Genomic DNA, 26,220 nt, shown 5'->3' with positions numbered 1-26,220 from the left:
CAGAATGAGACTCTCACTCCAAAAAATCTTTAAAAATGTGAAAAAGGAAAAGGGAAAATCAGTGCCTATGCTACAGCCCCAAAGACTCTGATCTGGATGTGAGTGGCAGAGCCTGGGTTTCTGCATTTTTAAAAAGCTCTGTCAGCAGTTCTGTGTGCAGTTGGGATTATAAGCCAGTAAGCATCCGAGGATGCCCTCTTGCTAGTTGGGCCTTGGGGTATTGGGCTTTGGGTGTCCTGACCATTGTTCCCTGCCTTAGGTCTGGTAAAGGACGCGGCCAGGCCTGCGTACTGGGTGCCTGACCACGAAATCCTGCACTGCCACAACTGCCGGAAGGAGTTCAGCATCAAGCTCTCCAAGCACCACTGCCGGGCCTGCGGACAGGGCTTCTGTGATGAGTGCTCCCATGACCGCCGGGCTGTCCCTTCTCGTGGCTGGGACCATCCCGTCCGAGTCTGCTTCAACTGCAATAAAAAGCCCGGTGACCTTTAACCCCAGCCCCCTCTCCGAGTCCTTCACAATTCCTTAGGTTCTCAGGGTTAGAAACAGTCTTGCGAGGTAGGCCCTCCTCCCGGTCACCTGCTGTGGTGTGTGTCCTCTCCTCTCCGCATCCCAGGGCCACTTTCCCTTAGTGGGGGTGAGCCTGGCGGCAGGCCCTAAGGTGTGAACCCCTCAGGGCAGGGGACCAAGCAACTCATCGCAAAGGGGAATGAACCTGAATCCGTTGCATTTATTTCAGTTAAAAATAATGAATATATATGTGTATATATCTCTCTCATATATACATATGAAAGGCACTCGGGGCGTATCGAGGCTGCCGCTGGCTGCGAAGACTTCACACAGTCTCCTCCACACAGGATGAGGTGGCAGTGGCAGCACGTCTTCCTCACGAGCCGAGCCAGGCCCACGGCCACCGCGTGGCTGGCCCCTTCCTCTGCTGCTCTTGGAGCCTTGGAGGCCTCTCCTGTCCTTGGCTCTTCCCTCCATGCCTGTCAGCTGCCTGGGGAGTGAGCCTTCCTGGTCCTTCCTGCCTGAAACAGCCTGAAGGGAATTCTCCCTGGGTCTCCTGGGAGTCGAATCCCAATTCTTGGCTTAAGCCTGTTTTAGTCAGAGACCACCCAACTTAGCGTGCAGGTCACCGGAGTGGGTGGAGGGTCAGAGGTCGGGTCTTCGGCCCTGAGAAGTAGAAATGCAGGGGCCGTGCTGTCCCTGGTCCCCAGGGAACAGCAAGGAAGGAACTGAGCCTTCCCCAGCAGGATTTCCTGCCCCGACGCTTCTGTCTCCACTCAGCTTTCCCAAAAGGCAGCGCCCAGCTCCTCAATCGAAGCACCCGCCTCCCACCCCTCAGCCCCCTCGAGCCCACCATCTGCTTCTGAGTGTCGCACTAGGATTTTCATTGCTTATTTTAAAGTGTCTTAATCCTTTGTTCCCAGACACACAACCCCTCTAGCTCTCGGAGGGGCGATCATGAGAAACCTTCCAGGGAAACTGAGCACAGGATGGACTGTTAGTTGTTTTTAAAAGTCTATATAAATATTTCAACAGATCGTAAAGAAAAAATTTATCTCTTTGGTCCTTGCAAGAGAAGTCAAAGGAACTTTTGTTTCTCCTCAAGAGCCTGGACATCTCTGTCTGTCATGACTGGAAAGGGCCCGTTGTGCTGAAATCCTGTCATCATGGTGGATTTGATCTTCAGTGGCCAAACACGAATTAAAGTGTAATTCTTGACTGAACTGGTGGGTGGGTTGAGCTTTAGGGAAGTATATGGCGGCGGTCATTCCTGGTGTGCGTATCAGTGTGACATGAGCCCTGGAGTGTGTCGTCCCTCTCAGCCCTGCTCCTCCTGCCTCCTGGGGCCCAGTGACTGGGGCCCTACTCTAGAACTGTGTACCATCCAATTCGCCATCATAAAGGAATCTTCCTGCATCTCAACTGTGCTGGCTCTTTCCTCTCATTCCATCAGTTCCTTCTGGCCAACGTCTGTCTCCAGCTGATGGTGGCTTTCCAAGCAGAGGCCAAGTAAGGGGCATGTTTCAAGGGCAGTAATATTTTACCTGCAAATACTGCAGTCTTTTACTCTGACAAATAAGAACTTTTTCAAAACCATAGCCGGCTGGGCGTGGTGGCTCATGCCTATTATCTCAGCACTTTGGGAGGCCAAGGCAGGGGGGATCACTTTAGGTCGGGAGTCCAAGACCAGCCTGACCAACATGTAGAAACCCCATCTCTACTAAACATACAAAAAATTAGTTGGGTGTGGTGGCACAATCTTGTAATCCCAGCTACTCGGGAGGTTGAGGCAGGAGAATTGCTTGAACCTGGGAGGCGGAGGTTGCACTGAGCTGAGATTGCACCATTGCACACTAGCCTGGGCAACAAGAGTGAAACTGCTTAAAAAAAAAAAAAAAAAAAAAAAGGCCAGGCACGGTGGCTCACGCCTGTAATCCCAGCACTTTGGGAGACCGAGGGGGGGAAGATCACGAAGTCAGGAGATCGAGACCATTCTGGCTAACACGGTGAAACCCCATCTTTACTAAAAATACAAAAAAATTAGCCGGGTGTGGTGGCGGGTGCCTGTAGTCCCAGCTACTCGGGAGGCTGAGGCAGGAGAATGGCATGAACTAGGAGGCAGAGCTTGCAGTGAGCCAAGATCGCGCCACTGCACTCCAGCCTGGGCGACAGAGCGAGACTCCATCTCAAAAACCAAAAAAACAAAAAACACCATAACCAACTACCCCCAAACCATGATCCTGTCCAGTGGATGTCAGGCTCATGACCACAGCCTGTTGTCTCCAGCCCTTCGCTAGATAGCACGCCCCACCCAGATCAGCGTGCTGACTGGGACCAGAGCTTTGAGCTTATCATGAATATTCCTTTATGTAAGGAAGGCAGTAGCTGACGGTCATGGAATTCTGTCTAGTGACTAGAGGGCCCCCACATTCTCACCACTTATCCCGTACTTAGAGCTGTTCCTCAGACCTTCCTGCAGCCGGGGTCCCCTGGCAGACCCCCTTTCTGCAGCCGTGGCATTGGCTGAGCAAGGCTCAGTGGTAGCAGTTTCACAGCTTGGGTTCTCCAGGTTACACTCTGGCAGCTGTCGGGTCAGGGTCTGTTGAGGAATCCTCTCGCACAGTAGAAGAGATGGGGTATTAGTCCTGATTTTCACTCCCTAGGTTTAAAATACATAGTCCTGGCTAGGCGCGGTCACTCATACCTGTGATCCCAGCCCTTTGGGAGGCCAAGGTGGGCGGATCACTTAAGCCCAGGAGTTCGAGCCCAGCCTGGGCAACGTGGTGAGTGAACCCTGTCCCTACCAAGAAAACCAACCCCTCCCCCCAAAAAAGCTGGGTGTGGCAGCGCACGCCTGTAATTCCAGCTACTGGGGAGGCTGAGATAGGAAGATTGCTTGAGCCTCGGAGATGTCACTGTACTCCAGCCTGGGTGACAGAGTGAGACCCTGTCTTAACAACAAAAACAAACCTATTGAACTATTATACATCTGTACTTCAGCTTGATTTTCTCAAACTGAATACTACATAACCCATCAGCACCCAGATTAAGAAACAGAACATGGCTGTCCTCCAAGAACTCCTGGTTCCTCCCCCCACCAGGAGTAACCACTATCCTGACATGTAGTAACAGAGTTTCGTCCCCTCTCCTTTTCAGGGGGAGCCACGGAAAGGCTTTTAATCACTTTCTGGTTTAAAAGACTTGCTCATAGGTAGAGACAATGGTTGAACATATCCCTGAGGGCTGTGACTGGAGATTGCAACTTGTGGCTGAGAATGACGCCGGTCTCCTGATCAATGAGACCAAGTGGGATCCTTACACATCCCTTGGGTTTAACTGCTGATTTATTTGGGAACCGGAAAAGCAAACAGAACCAATATTTAGGTGCTTTTTAACGTGCCTTGCACTATGCTAGGAGCTTTACATGGTTAATTGTCACAACCACACTGGAAGGTCCGCAGTAGGGTTCTTGTCTTACAGCCTAAGACACTGGCTCCTAGAGTATCAGAAGCCCAGCGTTGCCCGGCACACTCCAAGCTGGCCTGAGTCCAGGCAGCCCCGGACCCCTTCTATCACCATCGCACTGTTGAGCTTCTCCCCCTGTTTTCCTTCCCCTTTACAACTTGTTAATTCTTTTGCATTTGCAGGTAAGGTCAGTATCTTCTTAGGAGGAAAGGTAAGAATCAAGGTGACTGCTAGTGTGGTCAGCAAGCTTAGCTTTGATCATTTCCATTGGCCTTGGAGATTCTCATGGCCGAGGGCAGTCACACTTTTTCACTAAAAGCAGCTTTATTTTTCACTAAAAAGACTCACTGGCTGAGAGATGAAGCAAGTTGATCTAGCCTATAACAGAAGCTAAGCTTCCGATTTTTTTTTTTTTTTTTGAATTTTATAGAGATGGGGTTTTGCTGTGTTGCCCAGGCTGGTCTTGAACTCCTGGCTCAAGCAATCTGCTGCCTTGGCCTCCCAAAGTGCAGGGGATACAGGCGTGAGCCACTGCTCCTGGCCAGCTTCCAATTGTTAAAAAGATTGTGATTTAATGTTAATTTTGCAGCTATGTTTGCATTTTCCATTTCAGACCTACCATCACTAGGGAGAGACAGTGGAACCCACAATCGTAGTCTGTAATTCTTCTCATCATGAATAGGATGTTTTAGTTACTGTACAAAATCTGAGTACATTCTAACTCCTAACTCTTAAATTGCACCTGGTATAATTTTTTTTTTAATGTACTTTGGAAATCGTCACTCGTGAACACTAAAGCTCATAGGGTATGGGGTTTTCTGGGATTAGATAATCTGTAATTTAGTGACAGTCTCGTGAACCGAGCCATCTTTGAAACTACCATTTGTAGACAGCGGGCCGTGCAGTCCTCCAGTACATGATGCTGTACTGAGGGACTTATCCACTGCCACGTTTTCAACGGCCACCTTAAACTGGCCATACCCTTAACTCCAGCCAGAATCTCTCTGACGCTCTGGCTTTATCCTTAGATAACTCCATTTCATATCCAGAGATAGTGGAACTTGGCTGGGCACGGTGGCTCGTGCCTATAATCCCAGCACTTTGGGAGGCTGAGGCGGGAGGTTCACCTGAGGCCAGGAGTTTGAGACCAGCCTGGGCAACATAGCAAGATCCTGTCTCTGTGAAAACACACACAAAAATACTGCAACACAAGCAAAGCCTGAATGGATTTCCCATCCACCACGGCACCTCAGTTCTGGCTGCCCTGGACTACCAGGAGCATTTGTGTCTGTGTGCCTTTGCTCAGATTATGGCATCTACAGAGAATATCCTTTTCGGTATTGCAACAGCTGCCTTTATTCACGTGAAGCCAAGAGTGCAAGCAGGCAGGCAGGTAGTAGGAGCAAGCAGGGAGACGTGAGCAACGATACGATAGCCAGGCCCAGGCCAGAAGGTACTGTGGGAGGCTGAGGCAGTGAGTCTTAAGCAAAGAGGGAGAAAAGGGGAAACTGTTGAACTGAACCCAAGAAGATCTTAAATGTCCAGAGGAACAGTAAGAAGCCCATTCTCCCCAACACGAGGGGCCTAATAGAGTCTTGAACTTCAGTAGGAGCCTCAGCTGGCTCTGCTACACTTAGCAGCAGAAGACCTTGGGCAAATCACTCTCTTGAGATTCACTTTTTTCTTCTGTAAAGTGTGGAAATTTACTTTCTAGGGTTGTAGTAATGAAAATGAAATCATGCTGGCAAAACAAAAAATTGTTCATCCATCATAACAAGTGTCTAGTTGCGTCAAGTGCTGGGGAAGCGAAACTTCCCTGAGGTGTCTTTTACGCTGAGCCTTAAAAGTTGGACTTTTCTGGATGAAAAGGAGTTGGGTGGCTTGAGCAAAGGCCCGGGTGTGTGGGGGACAGGCTTGAAACGTGGTGTCCCGAGAGCACCAGGTGTGAGGCAGAGATGGCGCAAGAGGATGGAGAGGCATATGAGGTCAGATCACAAAAGACCACACCCTCTATCTGAGGCACAGGAAGCCATCGAAAGCGAAGATCTAGAAAGATCATTCCTGTGGCAGTACAGTGGATAGACTGGAGAGGACAGACTTAGAGTGGGACCAGAGCCTTTTAGCAACACGTACAAATGGAGAAATCAAGAAGAAATGGAGTCTAGCCTGAAACTGTTTTTGGAGATGGTTAGGTGGAAGATTTAGACTAGGACAGATCTAGGGTTGACAGGTAATAGGGAGGGGCTGACTCGGTGTTCGATGAAGGATGCCTGCTATGAGGAACCTTGCTGAGGACACCTAGGAGGCTGGCAGTGCCCTCCAAACCATGTTGGGCCAGTTAGATTCTCAGGTGTCCACAGCAACATGGGACATGAGGTAGTATTTATTTGTGGGCTTTTTTTTTTTTTTGGAGACGGAGTCTTACTCTGTCGCTCAGGCTGGAATGCAGTGGTGCAATCTCGGCTCACTGCAGCCTCCGCCTCCAGGGTTCAAGGGATTCTCCTGCCTCAGCCTCCTGAGTAGCTGGGATTACAGGCATGCACCACCACGCCTAGTTAGTTTTTGTATTTTCAGTAGACATGGGGTTTCACCAGGTTGGCCAGGTTGGTCTTGAACTCCCAACCTCAAGTGATCTGCCTGCCTTGGCCTTCCAAAGTGTTGGGATTACAGGCATGAGCCACCACACTCGGCCAGTATTTGTGGACATTTTTGATAACCAGTGTGTGCCATTCATTGTTGTCTCTAGAAGGCTATAAGTAAGCAAACACTGAGCTAGTTAGCAAAGGGTCTATCACAGCTCAGTGCTGCTGTCACAATCACCTGCTCATTTGCTATCTTTCATTGTCACCTGGGGAGTAGGGCAAAATGGAATATCCTTCAAGGCCAGGCACGGTGGCTCACACCTGTAATCCCAGTGCTTTGGGATGCCAAGGCGAGTGGATGGCTTGAGGCCAGGAGTTCTAGACCAGCCTGAGCAACATGGCAAAATCCTGTCTCTACAAAAAAAGAAACCCCAAAACCTAAAAAATCAGACTGGTGTGGTGGCACACGCCTGTAATCCCAGCTACTCAGGAGGCTGAGGTGGGAGAATTGCTTGAGCCTGGGAGGTCAAGGCTGCAGTGAGCCAAGATCACGCCTGGGTGACAGAGTGAGACCTTGTCTAAAAAAAAAAAAAAGAAAAATGCTCGGAGATTGTAACATATTAATCTTTATGACACCAGTGGTAACAAGCAAACTGGCCAAAATGCTTAATCAACTTCTTGGCCAAGTTTAACCCCTTTTCATGCAACCTAGACCACATTTTAGGTGCATTGAGTGTTAACCAAGAACAAACTGCCGCTGTTTCCCCACTGCCACTGAGTCGCGGAGGCAGAGGCTCAGGTGTGTTCAAGAATCAGCTTCCCCGCTAACCCACCGCCATGGCCCAGGAAGGCATCACTGCTGGAGGTGTCATGGACCTTAATACTGCTTTACAAAAGGTCCCAAAGGCTGCCCTCATCCACGATGGCCTAGCACGTGGAATTCGAGAAGCTGCCAAAGCCTTAGACAAGCTCTGGGCCCATCCTTGTGTGCTGCCCCCAACTGTGATGAGCCTACCTATGTGGCTGGTGAAGACCCTTGGTGCTGAACACCAGATCACCCTAATTAAGGTTGATGACAAGAAACTAGGGTAAAGGGTGGGCCACTGTAAAACTGACAAAGAGAAAACCCCATAAAGTGGTTAGTTGCGGTTGCATAGCGTTAAAGACCATGGCAAAGGATGTCATCAAAGAGGTTTTTTTTCTTTTTGAGACAGAGTCTCTCTCTGTCACCCTGGCTGGAGTGCAGTGGCATGACCTTGGCTCACTGCAGCCTCTACCTCCTGGGTTCAAGAGATTCTCCTGCCTCAGCCTCCCAAGTAGCAGGGATTACAGGCGCGCACTATCACGCCTGGCTAATTTTTGTATTTTTAGTAGAGACGGGGTTTTGCCACGTGGTTCAAGCTGGTCTTGAACTCCTGAACTCAAGTGATCCACCCACCTCAGCCTCCTAAAGTGCTGGGATTATAGGCATGAGCCACTGCGCCTGGCCCTTCTTTCATGTTTTAATTCAAGGGAGCTTTTCAAAAGTATATGTTGAAGGAACATTTTTATATATACTCTGACACACACCCGATGGCCAAATTGTGTTCACAGCTCTCAGACTTACTCATAGATTTAGAATCTCCTCAGGTACTTGGTCTTAATGGAAGACAACGGAGGTCCTAAAGGGGCTTTTTGTCCAAATGGTCAGCTGGAATGTGGGAGGAACAATTTTATTAGCACAAGAGCAAGTTGAAAATTCCTTTATCTTTTCTAGTGACACTGTAGCTGACAGTATTTACTTCTAAATGAGAAAACATCCGGGAAGGGGGCACCCGGATTTGAACCGGGGACCTCTTGATCTGCAGTCAAATGCTCTACCGCTGAGCTATACCCCCTTCACCTATCAGAAGCTCCTTCCTTGTCCACTTATAGTGACTCAATACAATCAAGTTCCACCCACACTAGAGTTCTGGCAAGCTTTGTGTTCTAAAGCCCCACCTTCTTAATTATCCATCATCTGCTTTGGCTTTTCCCTTGGCCACCAATAAACTGAAAGGGAACACTTGAAAATGACAACCTGTGCTGGGCACGGTGGCTCACGCCTGTAATCCCAACACTTTGGGAGGCCAAGGTGAGGTCAGGAGTTTGAGACCAGCCTGACCAACATGGTGAAACCTCATCTCTGCTAAAAATACAAAAAAATTAGCTGGGCATGGTGGCAGGCACCTGTAATCCCAGGTACTAGGGAGGCTGAGGCAGGAGAATTGCTTGAACCCTGGAGGTGGAGGTTGCAGTGAGCTGAGATCACACCACTGTACTCCAGCCTGGGCTAAGAGTGAGAGTCTCTCTCTCTATGTATAGAGTGTGTGTGTTTTGTAAAGACAGGGTTTTGGCATGTTGCCCAGGCTGGTTTCAAGGATCCAACTGCCTGAGCTCAAGCAATCCTCCCGTCTCGGCCTCACTTCGGCCTCCTAAAGTGCTGGGATTACACATGTATACCATGGAGCTTGGCCTCTGCTCTGTTCTCGATGGAAACAATAGCCAGCTCTGACCCTGGGGTCCTGCTGATAGCTGGGGAAGTGTTTTATTGAGGTTGAATACTGTGGCTCCTTCTTATCCCACTGGCAGGGGAGAACTGAAGCCTCACCTTTCAAAGCTGGCACTGGTTGGTATGGAGTGCAAGGGCATAGGCCCGAGAAGCCCTTTCTCGTCTCACCTCCTCTCCAGGGGGAAGAGAAGCCGAGAGTCCAGCTGGCTCCTTCCTCCAATCTCAGGGAAGAAACGGCACACTTGGAGACAAAAATAAATTTTTTTAATGTAAAATAACATTAAGAGTTCATCTAAATATCTGTCTTAGAAATTCATGTTGAGGGCTATGAAGGGAAGAGATGCTGTTAGAACAGAGGGAAGTGGGTGACCTCTCCAAAGACAGACGTGCTCCGACGGAGAGCTGGGGTGTTCCCGTGGTAGCCAAACCTCCCACTGAACCCACTGACCGGTTTGAGATCAGCACTGTAGTGGTCATGCCCAGTCACCTGCTGGAGAGGATGCCCTTGGGGGCAAGGAGAGGCCTGAGCCTGCATTCAGTCCACCTCTTGGCTTCCCCATTCCCCTGGGTGTGGTATGGGATGCCAACCAGGCGTAGTCACTGCATTCCCCATGCCCACAGCCGAACATGCAATCCTCAAATGTCTTGAGCCTCTGAGCTGAAAAGCCAAGGGCTGGTGAGGTTGAGGGACAGAAGGCTTCCCAGAAATAAAACCCCGAACCAGGAATAATTGTGGGAAGACTGTGAATGGTTTGTGCTGGGACAGGAGGGGCCAGAAATTCTGGGCTTGGCAGAGCTTGCCTTTCTCCCACGAGAAATGAGAAAAATCTCACCCTTGTAGCTGACCTATGTGGAAAAAATGGATGAGATCAAGATCAATTGAACCAAATGGTACAAAGGATCATGTGAGTAGAGGAGTGGCCCAGGATGGTGGAGTTGGGCTGGGAGGAGGGTTTACCCTGTTAGAAAAGTCTCTCTCAACTCTTTCCCATTGTTGTTAACCTGGGCCTGGAATATGAGCAGGATGCAGCAGTGAGGGGAACAGGGGCTTCAGAGTTGGGAAGCGAGGAATCTTAATCCCAGCTCAGCCCTTCTTGCCAAACCACTTTAACTCAAGAAACTTGTTTCCCAAACTGTGCCGTGGGGTTAGTGTGAGGGTGAGAAGCGCCTTACAAATGGCTCATGTCTGTAATGCCAGCACTTTGGGAGGCTGAGGCCACAGGATCACTTAAGCCTAGGAGTTCAAGACCAGCCTGGGAAACATAGGGAGACTCCATCTCTACAAAAAATAAAAAATTAACTGAGTGTGGTGGTGCACACCTGTGGGCCCAACTGCTCAGAAGACTGAGGTGGGAGGATTGCTCAAGCCCAGGGAGGTCAAGACTGCAGTGAGTAGTAATTGTGCTACTGCAACTCATGCACTCCAGCTTGGGCGACAGAGACCATGTCTCAAAAAAAAAGGGGGGGGGGGTCCTGACATACATTAGGTGCTTATTAGCTAATATCAGGGAGCACTGTGGCACCATCTGCTTGTGTATGTGAAGAAAAGCTGGAAGGATGCAGTCCCTGGGCCTCTTCCCCTCAACCAGGCTTCACTATGGCCCAGGAACCATGATGAGGCTGGAAGTGGAGGCAGCACTTGCCTGTTCCTGCCCAACTTCTCCTATTGAGGTATCTCTGTCCTTTCCTGAAGATGTGGAGGATGTATTCTATTACCCAGCCATCCCTTCCTGTGCCACCATGATCCTGAATGTGGGGAAGAGAACACAGAAGACTGTCAGCCACAATGCTGAGGGGGCACAGTGCAAACTGCCCTGGGGTTTGCTGGTGGGAGAGGGAACAGGTCAGAGCTTTAAGTAACTGGGGAGGACAGATTAAATACATTTAAGAACCGGGCCAGGTGCGGTGGCTCAGGCCTATAATCCCACCACTTTGGGAGGCTGAGATGGGCAGATCACTTGAGTTCAGGAGTTCAAGACCGGCCTGGGCAACATTGTGAAACCCTGTCTCTGTAGTCCCAGCTACTCGAGAGGCTGAGGTGGGAGGATCCCTTGAACACTTAAGGTGGAGGTTGCAGTAAGCCAAAATCGTGCCACCGCACTCCAGCCAGGGTGACAGAATAAGACCATGTCTCAAAAAAAAATAAAAAATAAAAATAAATTGCTGGGTGCAGTGGCTCATGCCTATAATCCCAGCACTTTGGGAGGCCAAGGCGGGCAGATCACCTGAGGTCAGGAGTTTGAGACCAGCCTGACCAACGTGTAGAAACCCCATCTCTACTAAAAATACAAAATTAGCCAGGCGTGGTGGCACGCGCCTATAATCCCACCTACTCGGGAGGCTGAGGCAGGAGAATCACTAGAACCCAGGAGGTCGAGGGTGCGGTGAGAGCGCCATTGCACTCCAGCATGGGCAAGTACAAAACACCATCTCAAAAAAAAAAAAAAAAAATTTTGGTTCTTTATAGAATATGCTGTATTAGTCAGGGTACTGGCCACATTCAAGTGGGGAACTGTGAGTCTACCTAGTGAGGCATCCTGGGCCAGCAAGTGAGGTGTGATGAGCAGCTGTAGGTCTGAAGGGACAAATGAAGAGTTGTTGGAACCCGGCTCTCTCTGAGCACTTTCCAATAGAAGTGGTGGGTTTTGGTTACAGCCACCCATAGCCCAACCAGAAGGGAGCCGGGGAACCAGCGATCCCACCTCCCTCTCCTCTTGCCCTCTGTGTTCTGCTGCTGCTTCCCACTGGCTGAACCTACCTAGCCGCTGGGAGCCAGGGAACCCTGACCTAGTCCAGAGGTGAGTCTTTTGGGCATGCACAGAGCAGGGTGGAGATGGACAGATGATGAGGGCAGAGTGGGTCTGGAGGAGCCCAGGGAAGCTCTCCAGGAAGGCTATGAAAGTTGGTCCCAGCAGCCCAAGCTTCATGATCTCCTAAGTCATTCGCAGAAGCGCATGTCACACCATGATTCTTCTCTTGGTTTTATTGTTTGGTAGAAAAACAGGCTCTTTAACACTGAATAAACATCTCACAAACCGTCGCTCCTAGATTACAAAAAGTCAAAACCAATCTCCTTTGACGCCAGGCCCTTGAATCTGACATTCAAGTCACTGTAATAGAAACCAGAGCTGCTGAACCTTACATTCTGGAAGGTGCTTCAACAAAGGCATGTTAAGGACTGTTTAAAACTTCTAGCATGTAAGAAGATCCATCTTTCCTTCCAATGTCTTTGGATAATAACAGGAGAATCCCGGAGATCTGCTGCTGAGTTTGAGAAGGCCAAGTTTAAGGATTCCAAACTCCAGCCTTCAATACTTCTGCAGAAACTTAGAGAAGTAACCTCCCCGTCCTCTCTGCTGGCTTCCCCAAGTACAGATGCAGGATGCAGGTCTTTCTTCCTGCGACCCAGGAACCGAGGACTCAAACCATCTCACCGTCTCATCACTGGGCTTCTCCAATGGGCTCTTGGTGGAAGAAGCTTTTCGTTTTTACCAATCTTCAGTCCTTAGAAAAGTCCTTTTTGTTAAGAAAAGGCAGGGAGGGTTAACTAAGTTCTAAGAATTCAGTAAGAAAAGGAAAGAGGTACCTTTTATGAAAAGGACTTCGAAGCTCTCTGAGCCAGCAATTTAACTCAAATAACTTTCCTGAGTGTCGCCACACGGAACATTCAGCACTTCTCTCCTAGCAGCCAGAGGATGGGATCTGTGTACACTGAGTGTCACTTAAAACGCCCTCATTAGATGCAGTAAAAAGTTACACTTTACTCCCGTAAGTCAAATCCACATGGCTCTGGGCTGTACCCTGCAGAATTAGCTGTAGGAGTAACAGTAAAGGTCCTGCCCGACAGCCATGAGCAGCCCCGGCGCGCCCCGGGAGCCCCCCAGCCGCGATGAGAAGGCCACACTGGGAATGTCAGCCTTGGAGGCAGGGTACGGGGAGGGTATGGTTCTCAGTAGGCGGGCATCGTGGAGGCTCCAGATTCTCGTGTAGCAGTCCTGGCCCACTAGGAAAGAGGAGAGACACATGGCAGGCTAGTGAGAGAATGCAAAGGAAAACTTACCTACATGTGGACATGGCTTCCCAAGATTCCTCAGGGCTGTGATTTCATGTGAGCCAAAACACAAACTCATTAATGGACAGTATTTCTACGGATAACCCAAGTCGCCCTGTTGTGCTAGAACAATGACAAGATGCCCTGGTTGGCTGTGTGATGCCATGAGTGGCTCGGAGGTATCCTGGCTAATGTCTGGGGATTCTGCTGCTCTTGATGTCACGGGACGTTCAAGTGTGAGTGCGGCCCACCTGGTCTAGGTGACATGCAACTGATTTCCCCCATTTTTTAGGGACAAGGTCTTGCTCTGTCGCCCAGGCTAGAGTGCAGTTGGTGCGATCAGGGCTCACTGCAGCCTTGAACTCCCAGGCCCAAGCCATCCTTCTGCCTCAGCCTCCTGAGTTAACTGGGACTACAAGTGTGTGCCACCATGTCTAATTTTTTTTCTTTGAGATAGGGTCTTGCTGTGTTGCCCCTGGCTGGTCTTAAACTCCTGGCCTCAAGCTCCCTAAGTGCTGGAATTATAGCTACCACACCTGGCCTGATCTTTTCATGTTATAGTAAAAGATCTGTCAAAGTCATTACATCCTGGGGATGGGCTGGGTTGACAACTCTCCCCACAGCTCTCTCTGGTTTAATGCTTCAGTTCCTAGGACCAGTTTAAGTCTTCAGGGCTCCAGTTCTGAGGACTGTGACATACAACAGCATGGGTTACAGCAGCCCAGAAACATGATATACACCACTGGAGACCTTTAGTAGGAGAAGAGGACAGGCCTTGGGCAGTCATGGATTTCATATTTGTGATTCTGATCACTCTAAGACCAGAAGTGCTATCGTGGCTGAAGCTGAATCCCGGCTGCAGTTTATTACTGCAGCTGGCGACTACCTGCATCTACCTCTCAGCAAGGCTGAGTTCTCTCTATCATCCAGCTCACAGGAGCTCTTCTGTGATAAAAATAGGTGAAAAATCGACTTAAAAAGGAAGCGAAGTCCTGGTGTTGATGAGAATAGTAAATAAGTCTATGAACGTCCTAACAAAGTGATGCTTCCTAGCCACAAAAATGTTCCATGGGGAATAAGCCCTTTCTATAGGAATACCAGTAGAGGTGGCAATTCTTGAAGACTGAGAACACATTCTGCAGTGTCAGCAGCCACTATTTCAGTGTGAAAGCATTGAGCCTGCACACTGTCTGATTACACTATAGCCACCATCATCTGTAATCAACTGGTAACTCCCTTCCAGGGGGGCTTAGTGGCCAGATAGCTGCTCCTAATCTGCAGATCATGGAGCCACAGGGATGGTAGTAAAGGGGCCATGAATCTTTTTTATTTATTTATTTATTTATTTTGAGACGGAGTCTCGCTCTGTCGCCAGGCTGGAGTGCAGTGGTGTGATATCAGCTCACTGCAACCTCCAACTTCCTGGTCCAAGCAATTCTCCTGCTTCTGACTCCTGAGTAGCTGGGATTACACACAGGTGCCACCATGCCCAGTTAATTTTTGTATTTTAGTAGAGACGGGGTTTCACCATGTTGGCCAGGATGGTCTCAGTCTCCTGACCTTGTGATCTGCCCTCCTTGGCCTCCCAAAGTGTTGGATTACGGGCGTAAGCCACCGCGCCGGGCCAGGGCCAAGAATCTTTACAATGACCATAACTTCTTTTCTCAGCATCCTCTGGTGGAAATGTGAGTAGAGACAACAGGGAGCTCAAGTTTTTGGATAAGATAGTTGTGTGGTGGGATAATGCTGGCCTGATGAAATCCACTCAAACTCCAAACCCAGGCTCCCCACAACCTCCCCACCTGCCTGTTTCTGAAGTGACATTTGCCCACTGACATGGGATGAGGCTGTCCACCTGGTAGACATTTATTTACACCACTGATTACTAATATATCCAATTCTACTTCCCTCCTAGTCTCCCCACCCAACTGTCCACACTCCCCTTGATTCAGGTCTGTTTTGGGGTAACTTTTCCCTCTGCTGCTGAAGTTGCTGGGATCGCCCCTGAGAGACAGTATTTGATGGGGTGGAACTCCCCCTTCCGTCCTCAAGTACCTGCCACCAGGATTCCTTCTTCCTCGTGCACATGCAGGGGCAGGTAGGCGTACTCATTCACGTGACCTTCGTACTGCCTTATGCACTTCGTGGTCCTCAGGTCCCACAGCTTGATCTGTGGAAAGAAGCACCAGGGGCCATCAGGGAGGGGCCAGGAGGTACCATGGTGGTCCCCAAGTGCAAAGCCAGGAAGGCAAGGTGGTCTCCAGTGGCCTGTGCAGGTCATGAAGATCTCCATCTCGAATTCCTGAGCCTTGGAGTCCATCAAAAGCATGTAACCAGGCTGGGTGCAGTGGCTCACGCGTGTAATCCCAGCACTTTGGGAGGCCAAGGTGGGCAGATCATGAAGTCAGGAGTTCGAGACCAGCCTGACCAACATGGTGAAACTCCATCTCTACTAAAAGTACAAAAATTAGCCGGGCCTGGTGGCACATGCCTGTAGTCCCAGCTACTCAGGAGGCTGAGGCAGGAGAATCGCTTGAACCCGGGAAGCAGAGGTTGCAGTGAGTCAAGATAGTACCACTGCACTCCAGCCTGGGCGACAGAGCAAGACTCCATCTCGAAAGAAGGCACATAACCAGAGAATCATTTTCACTTTTGTTTACGTCAGATTAGGCTCATATGGTCAACAAAGCAGTCCCCATACAGGGCCTACAAATCACTTGGTCTTCAGCGAACTTCCCCTGCCTGGGGTCTTGGTATGAGGACCTCTTCAGCAGAACCCTTTCACCTGGCAGGGCTCTGGGCCACGAGACCTTGTGGCCTGAGAAAGTCCATGATCCCCTACCTTTCCAGCCATGTCTGATGCCATTAGGTATTGCTCATCTTGGAGGATCCGCACAGAGGTCACTGCTGAATCATGAAACAGGCGGGTGGCCTTCCACCCCTTGCCTTGATTTCCACAACGCAGATCAATGGCAAAGATTTCCCCAGAGCGGCAGCCATTAAACAGCAGAGGAGCCTGTGGAAAGAGGGACTGCTCGGTGCCTGGCTACCATGACATCCCTCTGAGACTGGGCAGGGCAGGTCCTCCTGATACAACCCCTCTTCCAGCTCTGGGTCAGACGGTGTGATTAGACACGTGCCGATCAGAGTTTGGGTCTCAATGGAGTTGGAAGGGAGGATGATTCCTTGTTAGTGGCTAGAAGAACCAGACCCCATGTGTCTTCCTCATGGGTAGCACGGAGCTCCTAGGAGCTACCCCCCACCCCCCTGCACTGTCCCCTTTGGCCTTTCTCTCTGAAGTCCCAGAGATAGCACCCCATCTCCACAAAAAGCAGGTTAGTGGGTTCATTCACTTTTAAGGAAAGATGGCATTTTCTAGAGAAAAGTCTGTGAAATATAGTAATGACCACAATTTTTTTTTTTTTTTTTTGAGACGGAGTCTTGCTCTGTTGCCCAGGCTGGAGTGCAGTGGTGCGATCTTGGCTCACTGCAACCTCCACCTCCCGGGTTCAGGCAATTCTGCCTCAGTCTCTCGAGCAGCTGGGATTACAGGCGCCCAGCACTACGCCCGGCTAACTTTTGTATTTTTAGTAGAGAAGGGGTTTCACCATCTTGGCTAGGCTGGTCTTGAACTCCTGACCTCATGATCCACCCATCTTGGCCTCCCAAAGTGTTGGGATTACAGCCATGAGCCACTGTACTTGGCCTGATTTTTTTAAATATATAAAATATATAACCTGAGAGCTGTGAAGAATTGGTGTTTAGCTTATACAATTTTAAAAATGGTTTGTCCTACTGGGTAAATCCGAATACTTAAGAACTGCTCACAATACCTTTCCATGAGAGGTTGTTTAGAGCAACTCAGGCCAGCCTTTCTGGATCAACCAACTTTCACTCGGCTCAGACACCCTTACAAAGGAACCCACTGATCCTTTCTGATGCTCTTGTTCCCCTGTCAAAGAGGACTAGATGGCACGGAGAAGTCCAATTTCAATCTGGCCAAATTTCCACATAGGGCAAACTTTTATATTCTGCCTGTCCCAATCCAACCAACCATGAGAGCAAACTGCTGGGCCAAGACATCACTGTTGGTCCCAAAGGACTGCCGGTGTCCCGTCACCACGTTGGTCAACAGGACCCGCCGAGACAAGCCTGGCGGAGACAGAGATGGGCTGGTAAGATTACGTCACATGTAGTCTGGGGAGAGGGACAACTACATGGGGTTTTAAGGCCTGTTAAGGCCTCTTCTCTGGCCACCTGGGGAGCCAGGCTCACCTGTACTGAAGCAGTTATTTGCTTGGATATTCAGGGACCAGGCACAGGACCAGGCACCAGGGATCCGGAAACTGCAGAGCATGCCAGGCCGGTCTATTCCTGCTAAGGGGATAGGAGAATGTAAAGTGTGGCTGACTTCTAGGCAGGCCAGGGACCACTGGGTTCAGAAAACATCCAAATATGCCCACAGCTGCTCAGAGGGTCTATATCTTTGGCCCCATTCTGGGTTTTGTGGTTGCAAGAGAGACTCAGCTGGGATGCCTGGCTCACAAGTGGTTATTCTGAAAATGCATCTATGTTAACATTCCCAGTAGTCGTGTTTATAGTATGAATAGTACTGATATCAGGGAGGTAGTATACTGTCGGAGGTAAGGTGGCTCCGATCCTCGATCACCTACCAGCTATGTGATCTCAGGCAAGTGTGTGTGTATACACACACACACACGTAAATATATATAAATATATATATATATATATATATATATATATATAAATATATATATATATATTTTTTAAAGACAGGGTCTTGTTCTTTTGCCCAGTCTGGAGGGCAGTGGCGTGATCACGGCTTAATGCACCCTCAACCTCCCAGGCTCAAGGAATCCTCCCATCTCAGCCTCCCAAGTAGCTGGGATCACAGGTGTGAGCCACCACACATGGCTAATTATTTATTTTTTGTAGAGATTGGAGTCTTGCTATGTCGCTCAGGCTGGTCTTGAACTCCTGGGCTCAAACGATTATCCTGCCTTGGCCTCCCAAAGTGTTGAGATTACAGGCATGAGCCACTGTGCTTCGACAAAATATTTTTTAAAATAAACTTTTGCATTGATAGAATGTACAGATGGTAAGGATACAGTTCAGTGAGTTATCACAAACTAAATATAGCCATGTACCCACCACCCAGGTTAAGAAATAAAACAATCCAGGCCAGGCGCGGTGGCTCACACCTGTAATCCCAGCACTTTGGGAGGCTGAAGCGGGTGGATCACCTGAGGTCAGGAGTTCGAGACCAGCCTGACCAACGTGGAGAATCCTGTCTCTATTAAAAATACAAAAATTAGCCGGGTGTGGTGGTACATGCCTGTAATCCCGGCTACTTGGGAGGCTGAGGCAGGAGAATCGCGTGAGCCCCGGAGGCGGAGGTTGTGGTGAACTGAGATCGTGTCATTGCACTCCAGCCTGGGCAACAAGAACGAAACTCCATCTCAAAAAAAAAAAAAGAAAGAAAAGACAGGACAAGACATAAAACAATCCAGTACCCCAGAGGCCTCCCTCACATCCCTTTCCCAATTACTACCTCCCCAAAGGGTACTGTGAGCCTGACCTCCAACACTAAAAATTACTTTTTTAAGACAAATTCTGAAACTCTCTGCCTCAGTTTCCTTATCTGTAAAATGGTGGTAAGACACACTCCTGCCTCATAAGCTTGCTGTGCAATGAAATACCAGGCACTGGGCTAAATGTGCGCGATCTCACCTAATTCTCCATGGATGTGGACCGGGAAGGCCTTGTCCACTTTAGAGAGGTTCAACATTCCATTCAAGTTGGCAAGGGGCAGAGCTGGGATTCGTGCCAGGTCTGCCTGAAGCCCACACTCTTAAGAGGCCTCTCACCCTTGTCTTATTGATCCTAATTTTCTGATAGACTGAAAATGTAATATCCAGAATGCTGTCAGGAAGGAGGAGTCAAATTGCCTTAACGTAGGCAGATTGTTAAGTATCCCTGACAGCACCCGAGGTGCTTTGGACCTTCGGAGGTGTTTTCTGAATGATGTGCATAGGCATCCAAATCTGTTCGTTAAGTCTGCTCTGGCTGCTGAAATGACTGAAATGGCCCAAGATGGGTAAAAAGGGGCAGATGCTGTAAAAAAGCACATGCTTCTGGTACTAACCCTGGGACATGCTTAGGGAATCCTCCCACAGTGCCTCTGCAGCGGCTCCATACTTCTCTCTAAGCCACCCCCACACAGCTCTCGGGAGACAGAGGACAGATTTCTTTAAAGGAAGAGAACCCTGTACCTGGGTGACTATTGACGAACAGTGACGCTGGGAGCAGGGTGGCACAGCCTGGAGTCTCTGCGAGTCCCATGAGGCATAGCCTGGAAAAAGCTGTTAAGGACAGTTATGCACAAGGCTCCCCTCTGGGAGGAGGCATGGACATTTACCCTTCAGAAGGTCATATGGCACACAACCTAGGACAGAGTAACCCCCACCGCCCAGATTCAACATGCGTTTACACTGTCCACATTTAGCTTCAGATGTTTTTGTTTGTTTGTTTTTGAGACGGAGTTTCGCTCTTGTTGCCCAGGCTGGGGTGCAATGGCGCGATGTCGGCTTACCGCAACCTTTGCCGCCCAGGTTCAAGTGATTCTCCTGCCTCAGCCTTCTGAGTAGCTGGGATTACAGGCATGTGCCACCATGCCTGGGTAATTTTGTATTTTTAGTAGAGATGAGGTTTCTCCAAGTTGGTCAGGCTGGTCTCGAACACCCAACCTCAGGTGATCCGCCTGCCTTGGCTTCCCAAAGTGCTGGGATTACAGGGGTGAGCCATCGTGCCCGGCCAGCTTCAGATGTTTTTTAAAGGGAAAAACAAATCAGATATAGTTAAAAGCTGGGTGTGGTGGCTCCTGCCTATGTAATCCCAGTACTTTGGGAAGCCGAGGCGGAAGGATCACTTGAGCCCAGGGGTTCAAGACCAGCCTGGGAAACACGGCAAAACCTTGTCTCTACAAAAAATACAAAAACTAGCTGGGCATGGTGGTGTGTGCCTGTAGTACCAGCTCCTTGGGAGGCTGAGGTGGGAGGATTGCTTGAGCCTTGGAAGTTGAGGCTGTGGTGAGCTGTGATCATGTGACCGCACTCCAGCCTGGGTGACAGGGTAAGACCATGTCTCAAAAATAAAATACTATTAAAAATCCCAAAAAGCCCTCTGATCCCTCCCTAGTCCAATTCTCCCTTCTCCTCTACCCAAAGAGAACTGCTCTTCTCAAATTGGTGTAAGTTCTTCTAAGCCATGCCGTATTTCCACTACATATATTTGTCAGCAAATAATACAAAGCAGCTTTTGTTTAAAAAAAAAATACAGAAATGGCATTGCACAGAGTATCTCACTACCAGCCCTTAAAATTTCTGCTTATCTGAATGGGTACCAGGTGATACCTGTTATTTAAACTTGCATTTCCCTGACTACATGTGGGTGTCTCTGCTCACATGAGCATAGTCATTGGATTTCCCTCTCTGACCTGCCCCTTTATACCCTTGCCTACGTGTGTGTCTTCTGACTGACACAGTTCCTCTCCTTTTCCCCTCACAGCCAAACTTCACTCCAGAGGAGCCTGTATTTATTCTCCCTCCCTTGCCTTTCCTCCATTGAAACCCAGGCCTGACCCTCACCCTCCCAGAGAAATGTTCTCACCACAATCTTCAATGAGCTCCTGGTTTCTAAACCTGATGGAAACATTCCAGTTCTGTCCTACGGCCATGTAGGGAGGTCTATCCTGAGCCTTCTCCTATCACAAGATGCCCGGGCTAGAACCTGTGCCTGCCTCTTGGTGCCCTTCCCTCCACTCCTGCTACCTCGTTTCATGCCCTCACTGCCGCCCTTAGTCTTGTAGCAGCTTCTGTCTGAGGACTTGCTCTCGTCCGTCTATCCCCCAACAATGCCACCAAAGGAATCATTTTCAAAAATGACCCCACAATCACAACCCCCGGGACCTCCCACAGCCCTGAGCGAGCATTCAGTCTTGAAAGGCCCTGCTCCCTAGCCACTGACATCATGAATATCAAACTGCTGCCAAACATACCAAGCTTTCTCCCGACTCCTCCTATTAGGAGTCCCTGACCTCTTCCTGCCCTCATGGGTCTCCCACCAGGAAGGTGGCTGCAATCCCTCCTGCATGCAGCTTTCCTCCTACACTGAAGACTTGTGGAGTTGCCTGTCTCTGTCTCCTTGTAACTGCATGTACTTGATAGGTGTTGTCTGAACGACCACACATATTCCTCACTGGAAAATGTAAATATCTGAAAAGCAATCACATAACTTTTAAAAATCTTTTTAAACATTTTATTTTTATGTACATTTTTTGAAATGGAGTCTTGCTCTGTCGCCCAGGCTGGAGTGCAGTGGTGCAATCTTGGCTCACTGCAACCTCTGTCTCCCGGGTTTTCAAGCAATTCTCCTGCCTCAACTTCCTGAGTAGCTGGGATTACAGGTGTGTGCCACCACACCTGGCTAATTTTTGTATTTTTAGTAGAGACGGGGTTTCACCATGTTGGCCAGGCTGGTCTTGAACTCCTGACCTCAAGTGATCCGCCTGCCTCGGCCTCCCAAAGTGCTGGGATTATGGGAATGAGCCACTGTGCCCAGTCACTTTTCTCTCTTTTTTAAGAGACAGGGTCTCTCTCTTTCACCCAGGCTGGAGTGCAGTAGTGTGATCACAGCTCACTGCAGCTTTGAACTCTGGGGCTCAAGTGAGCCTCCTGCGTCAGCTTCCTGAGTACCTGGAACTACAGGCAAACACCACGATGCTCAGCTAATAGAATTTTATTATTATTATTTTTTTTGTAGAGAGGTCTTGCTATATTGCCCGGGCTGGTCTCAAACTCCTGGCCTCAAGCAATCCCCCAAATCTGGCCTCCCAAAGTGCTGAGATTATAGGTGTGAGCCACCGTGCCTGGCCAGGTGACATTCTTGACTATCTGAGTATGTGATGTGTATGTGACATACTGCTCTGGGTGGTAAGCTCTAAGTTAAGTATCTCCAGGATATAGAGGGTGCTGAAACTGTAAATGAGAACACCGCCACTAAATAAACTTATGTTGCTTCTGGGTTTGGAGGGCAAGGAAGTGAAGAAAGTGGGATGTGCATGTTAGTTACTGTTGCTGAATCTCAGCTTATTTATACTCAAACTTTGAGTACTTATGGAGCCAGGCTAAGATTTAATCCTTTGACAGGCCACAGGTTAAATAAGGGCCCAATAAGTGTAGAAAGAATTCCATCTAACTTCCCACCACTCTTGCAGGGAAAATGCAGAGTGCAGGTCTGAACAAAGTATCATTTTTCTAAAGGGAAAAAGTTACCTGAACTTCTGAAGCAGCACAAAAAATCTTTAGCACAAAAGCACGAAGATTACCAGAAACGGCCACCAGAGGGCGAGCCACTGATGAAGCGTTGGACCATCCATCCCTTTAAGCCCAATTACATGGATTTTTTTTTTCCCTCTCCTTAGCCCACAGAAACATGAGAACACCATGCTGTTTTAAAAGACGGGAAATGAGAGCGAGGTTCTTGTTTTTGCTCTCTGCAGAGCTTGGCCTCTTTAGCCCTCAGATTAAATCATCATAGTAACATGCGGTCAGTCCCGTTAGCCTACAGAACCCCATCAAATGAAAGCCACATAAAATTTTCAATTTAGAGAACACACATAGTTTGGTGCCTTATATAAATTTGTAGTCAGGTCGCTAATGTATTTAGGCTCTACCACCCTTTGAAATGTAAGCTGGGTGTGGTGGTGCATACCTACAGTCCCAGTGACTCGGGAGGCTAAGGCAGGAGGATCACTAGAGCCCAGGAGTTCTAGGCTGGAGTGAGCTATGATTGCACCATTGCACTCCAGCCTGGGTGACAGGGCAAGACCCCTTACTCTGAAAAAAATTAAAATCCAAAAAACTCCTTTGAAATAGAGTACTGTGAAACAAATAAAATTTACAAAAAAGATTCTGATTCAGTTATCATTTGTTGAGGACCAATGATGTGCCAGAAACTGCTAGGTGCATTCACAGGAGTTAACTAATGTTAACCTCACCACAACTCAAGAAGTAGGTGTGAAGTACAATGAGTAGTCACATTGTTTCCAGAACACATTAATAAGAGAATGAACCAAGGACAAGAGTCATGAACATGTGGCTTTGGGTGAGTCAAATCTTGTGCCATATCAAGAGCCCCCAAGGGTCCCAGAGGCCAGGGACCACGACACTGTACTACTGTGCTCTCAGCAAAGTGGCTCTGCTCACCCTCCAGGAAGGCAGAAACTAGTGTGATGAGTGCTCTAAAAAGCTGTTGCCAGCGGGCACCTGAGGCCCAGAGCCCACAGACCCATGTCCACTGCCAAAGGAACCCCCTCTCTGACCCTGCCCTCAGATTCCCCTAGGAGGGCCCTGCCCTCCTGACCACTGTTTTCCTCCCTGGCCTCAGGAGGCGCTGGGCTTCCTCCCCAAGGCTGTGCTGCTCCTTTCCGCCTTCTTCCTCTGCTACCACACCAGCTCTCTGGCAGGAATACTGGGTCTGTGTAGTGAACCGAGAGCCTCCCGTCACACAGTGGCAGAGTGAGCCGGCCTTGGAGCCAGATTGCCTGAGTTCCCATCCTGTCTCCACCACATGCATGTGAAGGCCCAGACAGTGTCTGCCACACAGTGACATCAATGTCATCTTGAGAAACAGCCATGATGGGACCACAGCTGCTTCTCTGTGCTCCACAGGCATCCTTGTGTTCTATCCAGGTACGCTGCTTTTTTTTCTACAGCGTGAGATATAAGTGCACAAGGGCCCAGTCCTCTGATCACTAAGATGCCATGTCATGAAGCCCACAGATACCCAGGTCCATGTCAGGGTGTGGCCTGCCCACCAAACCTCTTCCTCTGCCAAAGGATACAGAATGTGGGAATCCAAGTGATTCAGCGAGGCCCAGCACACCGAATTCACCTGGTAAGGAAGCACACAGCGAGATGGAAAGTTATTCTACAGTAATATGCTTTCCTGTGGAATAACGTGTGGGGACATAGATGTGTAACTTCTCTCTTCAGGTCCTGCTCCTCTTCAAATGGGCTAGAACAAGCATTCTGAGGGCGGGGCTTGAGCAGGACAGAAGTAACCTCAAGCCTGAGTCCTTCAACAGACCCACAGGGAGACATCTGGTCTATCTGGCATACCCTCTGGGCAGGGCTGAATTTTCTACAGTGGCAGAAGATAAGCCAAACTCTGAAGGTGTATCTCACTTCACCCAGAAGCCATTTTCAACCTGTATCCATCTTGCGGCTTATGCCTCAACTGAATAGCAAGTCACAGCTTCTCACGGATGCCGCCATCACCCCACTGCAACTTAAAGGTTGCTCCCTAGACAGGAAGCTCCTCTTATTTGTTTAAGCTTCAGTGCTGGCTGCAGCCTGGCTGGATGACGCATCACTCCAACACACAGGGCAGGACCCCTCCCACCCAGGCCACAGTCACTGTCGCCCATTTCCAAGGAACTCTGTGCCCTGGTGTGGGCCCTTTCAGATAAACTCCTGGACCCCTGGAGGGACGGTCCTGAGGACCAGTTAAAGAAGCGCTGCTTCAACCTACCCCAACCATCTCATTTCACTTTCTTTTTCAAGACAAGAAACTCCTGGGGTCCTTTTCTTTCCCTATGGGTTCTCAGCAACTATAAATCCATTTTTTTGAGACAGGGTCTCGCTCTGTTACCCAGGTTGGAGTGCAGTGGCACGATTATGGCTCACTGCAGCCTTGATCTCCTGGGCTCAGGTGATCTTCCCACCTCACCTCCCCCCGAGCCCCCAAGCAGCTGGGACTACAGATGCGCACCACCACACTCAGATAATTTTTTTTTTTTTTTTTTTTTTTTTTGTAGAGATGAGGTTTCACCATGCATGTTATGCTGCCCAGGTTGGTCTGAAACTCCTAGGCTCCAGTAAAAATCAAGTCTTATGGAAAAATGAGGTAACCATGCTCTGCCCTCTTCCCCAGTTGCTCTCCTCTACCTTGAATTTGCCGAACTACCCCCAGGGTCAAGTGTGCAGAAAGGCTACAGGGATGGGCAATGTACCTTCCGGTTGGTGAAGTAGAGGTTTTCATGCATGAACACCTTGAGTGTAGGGGTCTTCAGACTTTGCAGGTTGATGATGCCATACTTGGAGCCTCCGACTTTAACATCGTTCACTGTGAAGAGCCGGTCACTGTTGGTATCTGCCTGGAAAAGGGAAGGGGGCAGTGGGTGACCTCCCACACTGCGCCTGGTGGGTTGCCTAAGAGGGACCTGCCCGTCTCTCCTGGCCCCCATGCTCTGTGCATTTTCAGTAGGTGAGAGTTCCTCTCCATGAGCGAGAGTGGAGATGACCTCACTTTCCCCAACTCAGTGCAGCCGTCTCTGGGCAAAGCCAGCAGGTGTCTGATCTAACAATTCAAGAGGAAGGATGAGAATGGCAGTGAGGGGACATGGCCAGAAAGTCTGAGGTCTGCATGAGGACCTCACTCAGAAGTGGGTTTGGGAAAGTCCTAGCATCCACCCAGAGGAATGTGTCATGTGCCATCACGAAGGCTGTGCCGCAATAGGAAAAACGCTAGTTCCTATTACATAGGCACTATTTTTTTTTTTACCACCATGAAAAAAAAATTACATTGAATAAAACGTGCAATAGAAAAAGACTGCATTCAAATGTAGGCTATTTTTTTTTAAGCGGTGGGGTCTCACTGTTGTCACCCAGGCTGGAGTGCAGTAGCATGATCATGGCTCATGATAACTCTGAACTCCTGGGCTCAAGTGATCTTCTCTCCTCAGCCTCCTGAGCAGCTAGGACTACAGGCAGAACCACTGTGCTTGGCTACTTTTACATTTTTTTGTAGAGATACGGTCTCGCTATGTTGTCCAGGCTGGTCTTGAACTTCTGGCCTCAAGTGATCCTCCTGCCTCAGCCACCCAAAGTGCTAGGATTACAGGTGTGAGGCACCATGCCTCGCTCAGGATGTGGGCTAATTTTTTTGAGAGGGAGTCTCACTCTGTTGCCCAGGCTGAAGTACAGTGGCACCATCTCAGC

At 49.3% G+C, this 26,220-nt stretch overlaps 2 protein-coding genes, 1 non-coding gene and 1 pseudogene across 9 annotated transcripts in view; 2 read left to right on the top strand and 2 right to left on the bottom strand.

Moving 5' to 3' along the window:
• The window catches only part of ZFYVE1 (zinc finger FYVE-type containing 1), a 56,892-nt gene extending 54,962 nt beyond the window's left edge, over positions 1–1,930 (top strand). For both annotated transcript variants that reach the window (XM_003263669.3, XM_030812995.1), the window contains one exon: positions 260–1,930. In XM_003263669.3, coding sequence (XP_003263717.2) covers positions 260–492 — 233 coding nt within the window. In that variant the 3' untranslated portion in view covers positions 493–1,930. The remainder of the gene's footprint in view (positions 1–259) is intronic.
• A 5,464-nt stretch (positions 1,931–7,394) lies between these two features.
• Positions 7,395–9,970, top strand: LOC115835488 (annotated as a pseudogene).
• Positions 8,363–8,434, bottom strand: TRNAC-GCA. The gene has a single exon. It is a non-coding gene; the product is annotated as a tRNA-Cys (tRNA).
• A 2,082-nt stretch (positions 9,971–12,052) lies between the features above and the next one.
• DCAF4 (DDB1 and CUL4 associated factor 4) overlaps positions 12,053–26,220 on the bottom strand; it is a 32,448-nt gene continuing 18,280 nt past the window's right edge. For 4 of the 6 annotated variants that reach the window (XM_012504458.2, XM_003263664.4, XM_030812945.1 and 1 more), the window contains exons 7-14: positions 25,233–25,376; positions 24,063–24,112; positions 19,432–19,511; positions 17,414–17,515; positions 17,193–17,290; positions 15,981–16,154; positions 15,194–15,308; positions 12,056–13,090 (exon numbers count right to left, since the gene is read on the bottom strand). In XM_012504458.2, the coding sequence (XP_012359912.2) occupies positions 12,897–13,090; positions 15,194–15,308; positions 15,981–16,154; positions 17,193–17,290; positions 17,414–17,515; positions 19,432–19,511; positions 24,063–24,112; positions 25,233–25,376 (957 nt within the window). In that variant the 3' untranslated portion in view covers positions 12,056–12,896. Of the gene's footprint in view, positions 13,091–15,193; positions 15,309–15,980; positions 16,155–17,192; positions 17,291–17,413; positions 17,516–19,431; positions 19,512–24,062; positions 24,113–25,232; positions 25,377–26,220 lie in introns of all 6 variants that reach the window. The other 2 variants (XM_003263663.4, XM_030812966.1) reach the window with 2 other exon arrangements.

This window comes from Nomascus leucogenys, chromosome 1a, assembly GCF_006542625.1.
Source record: "Nomascus leucogenys isolate Asia chromosome 1a, Asia_NLE_v1, whole genome shotgun sequence".
Lineage (NCBI taxonomy): Eukaryota > Metazoa > Chordata > Mammalia > Primates > Hylobatidae > Nomascus > Nomascus leucogenys.
This window is presented reverse-complemented; position numbering and strand designations above follow the sequence as displayed.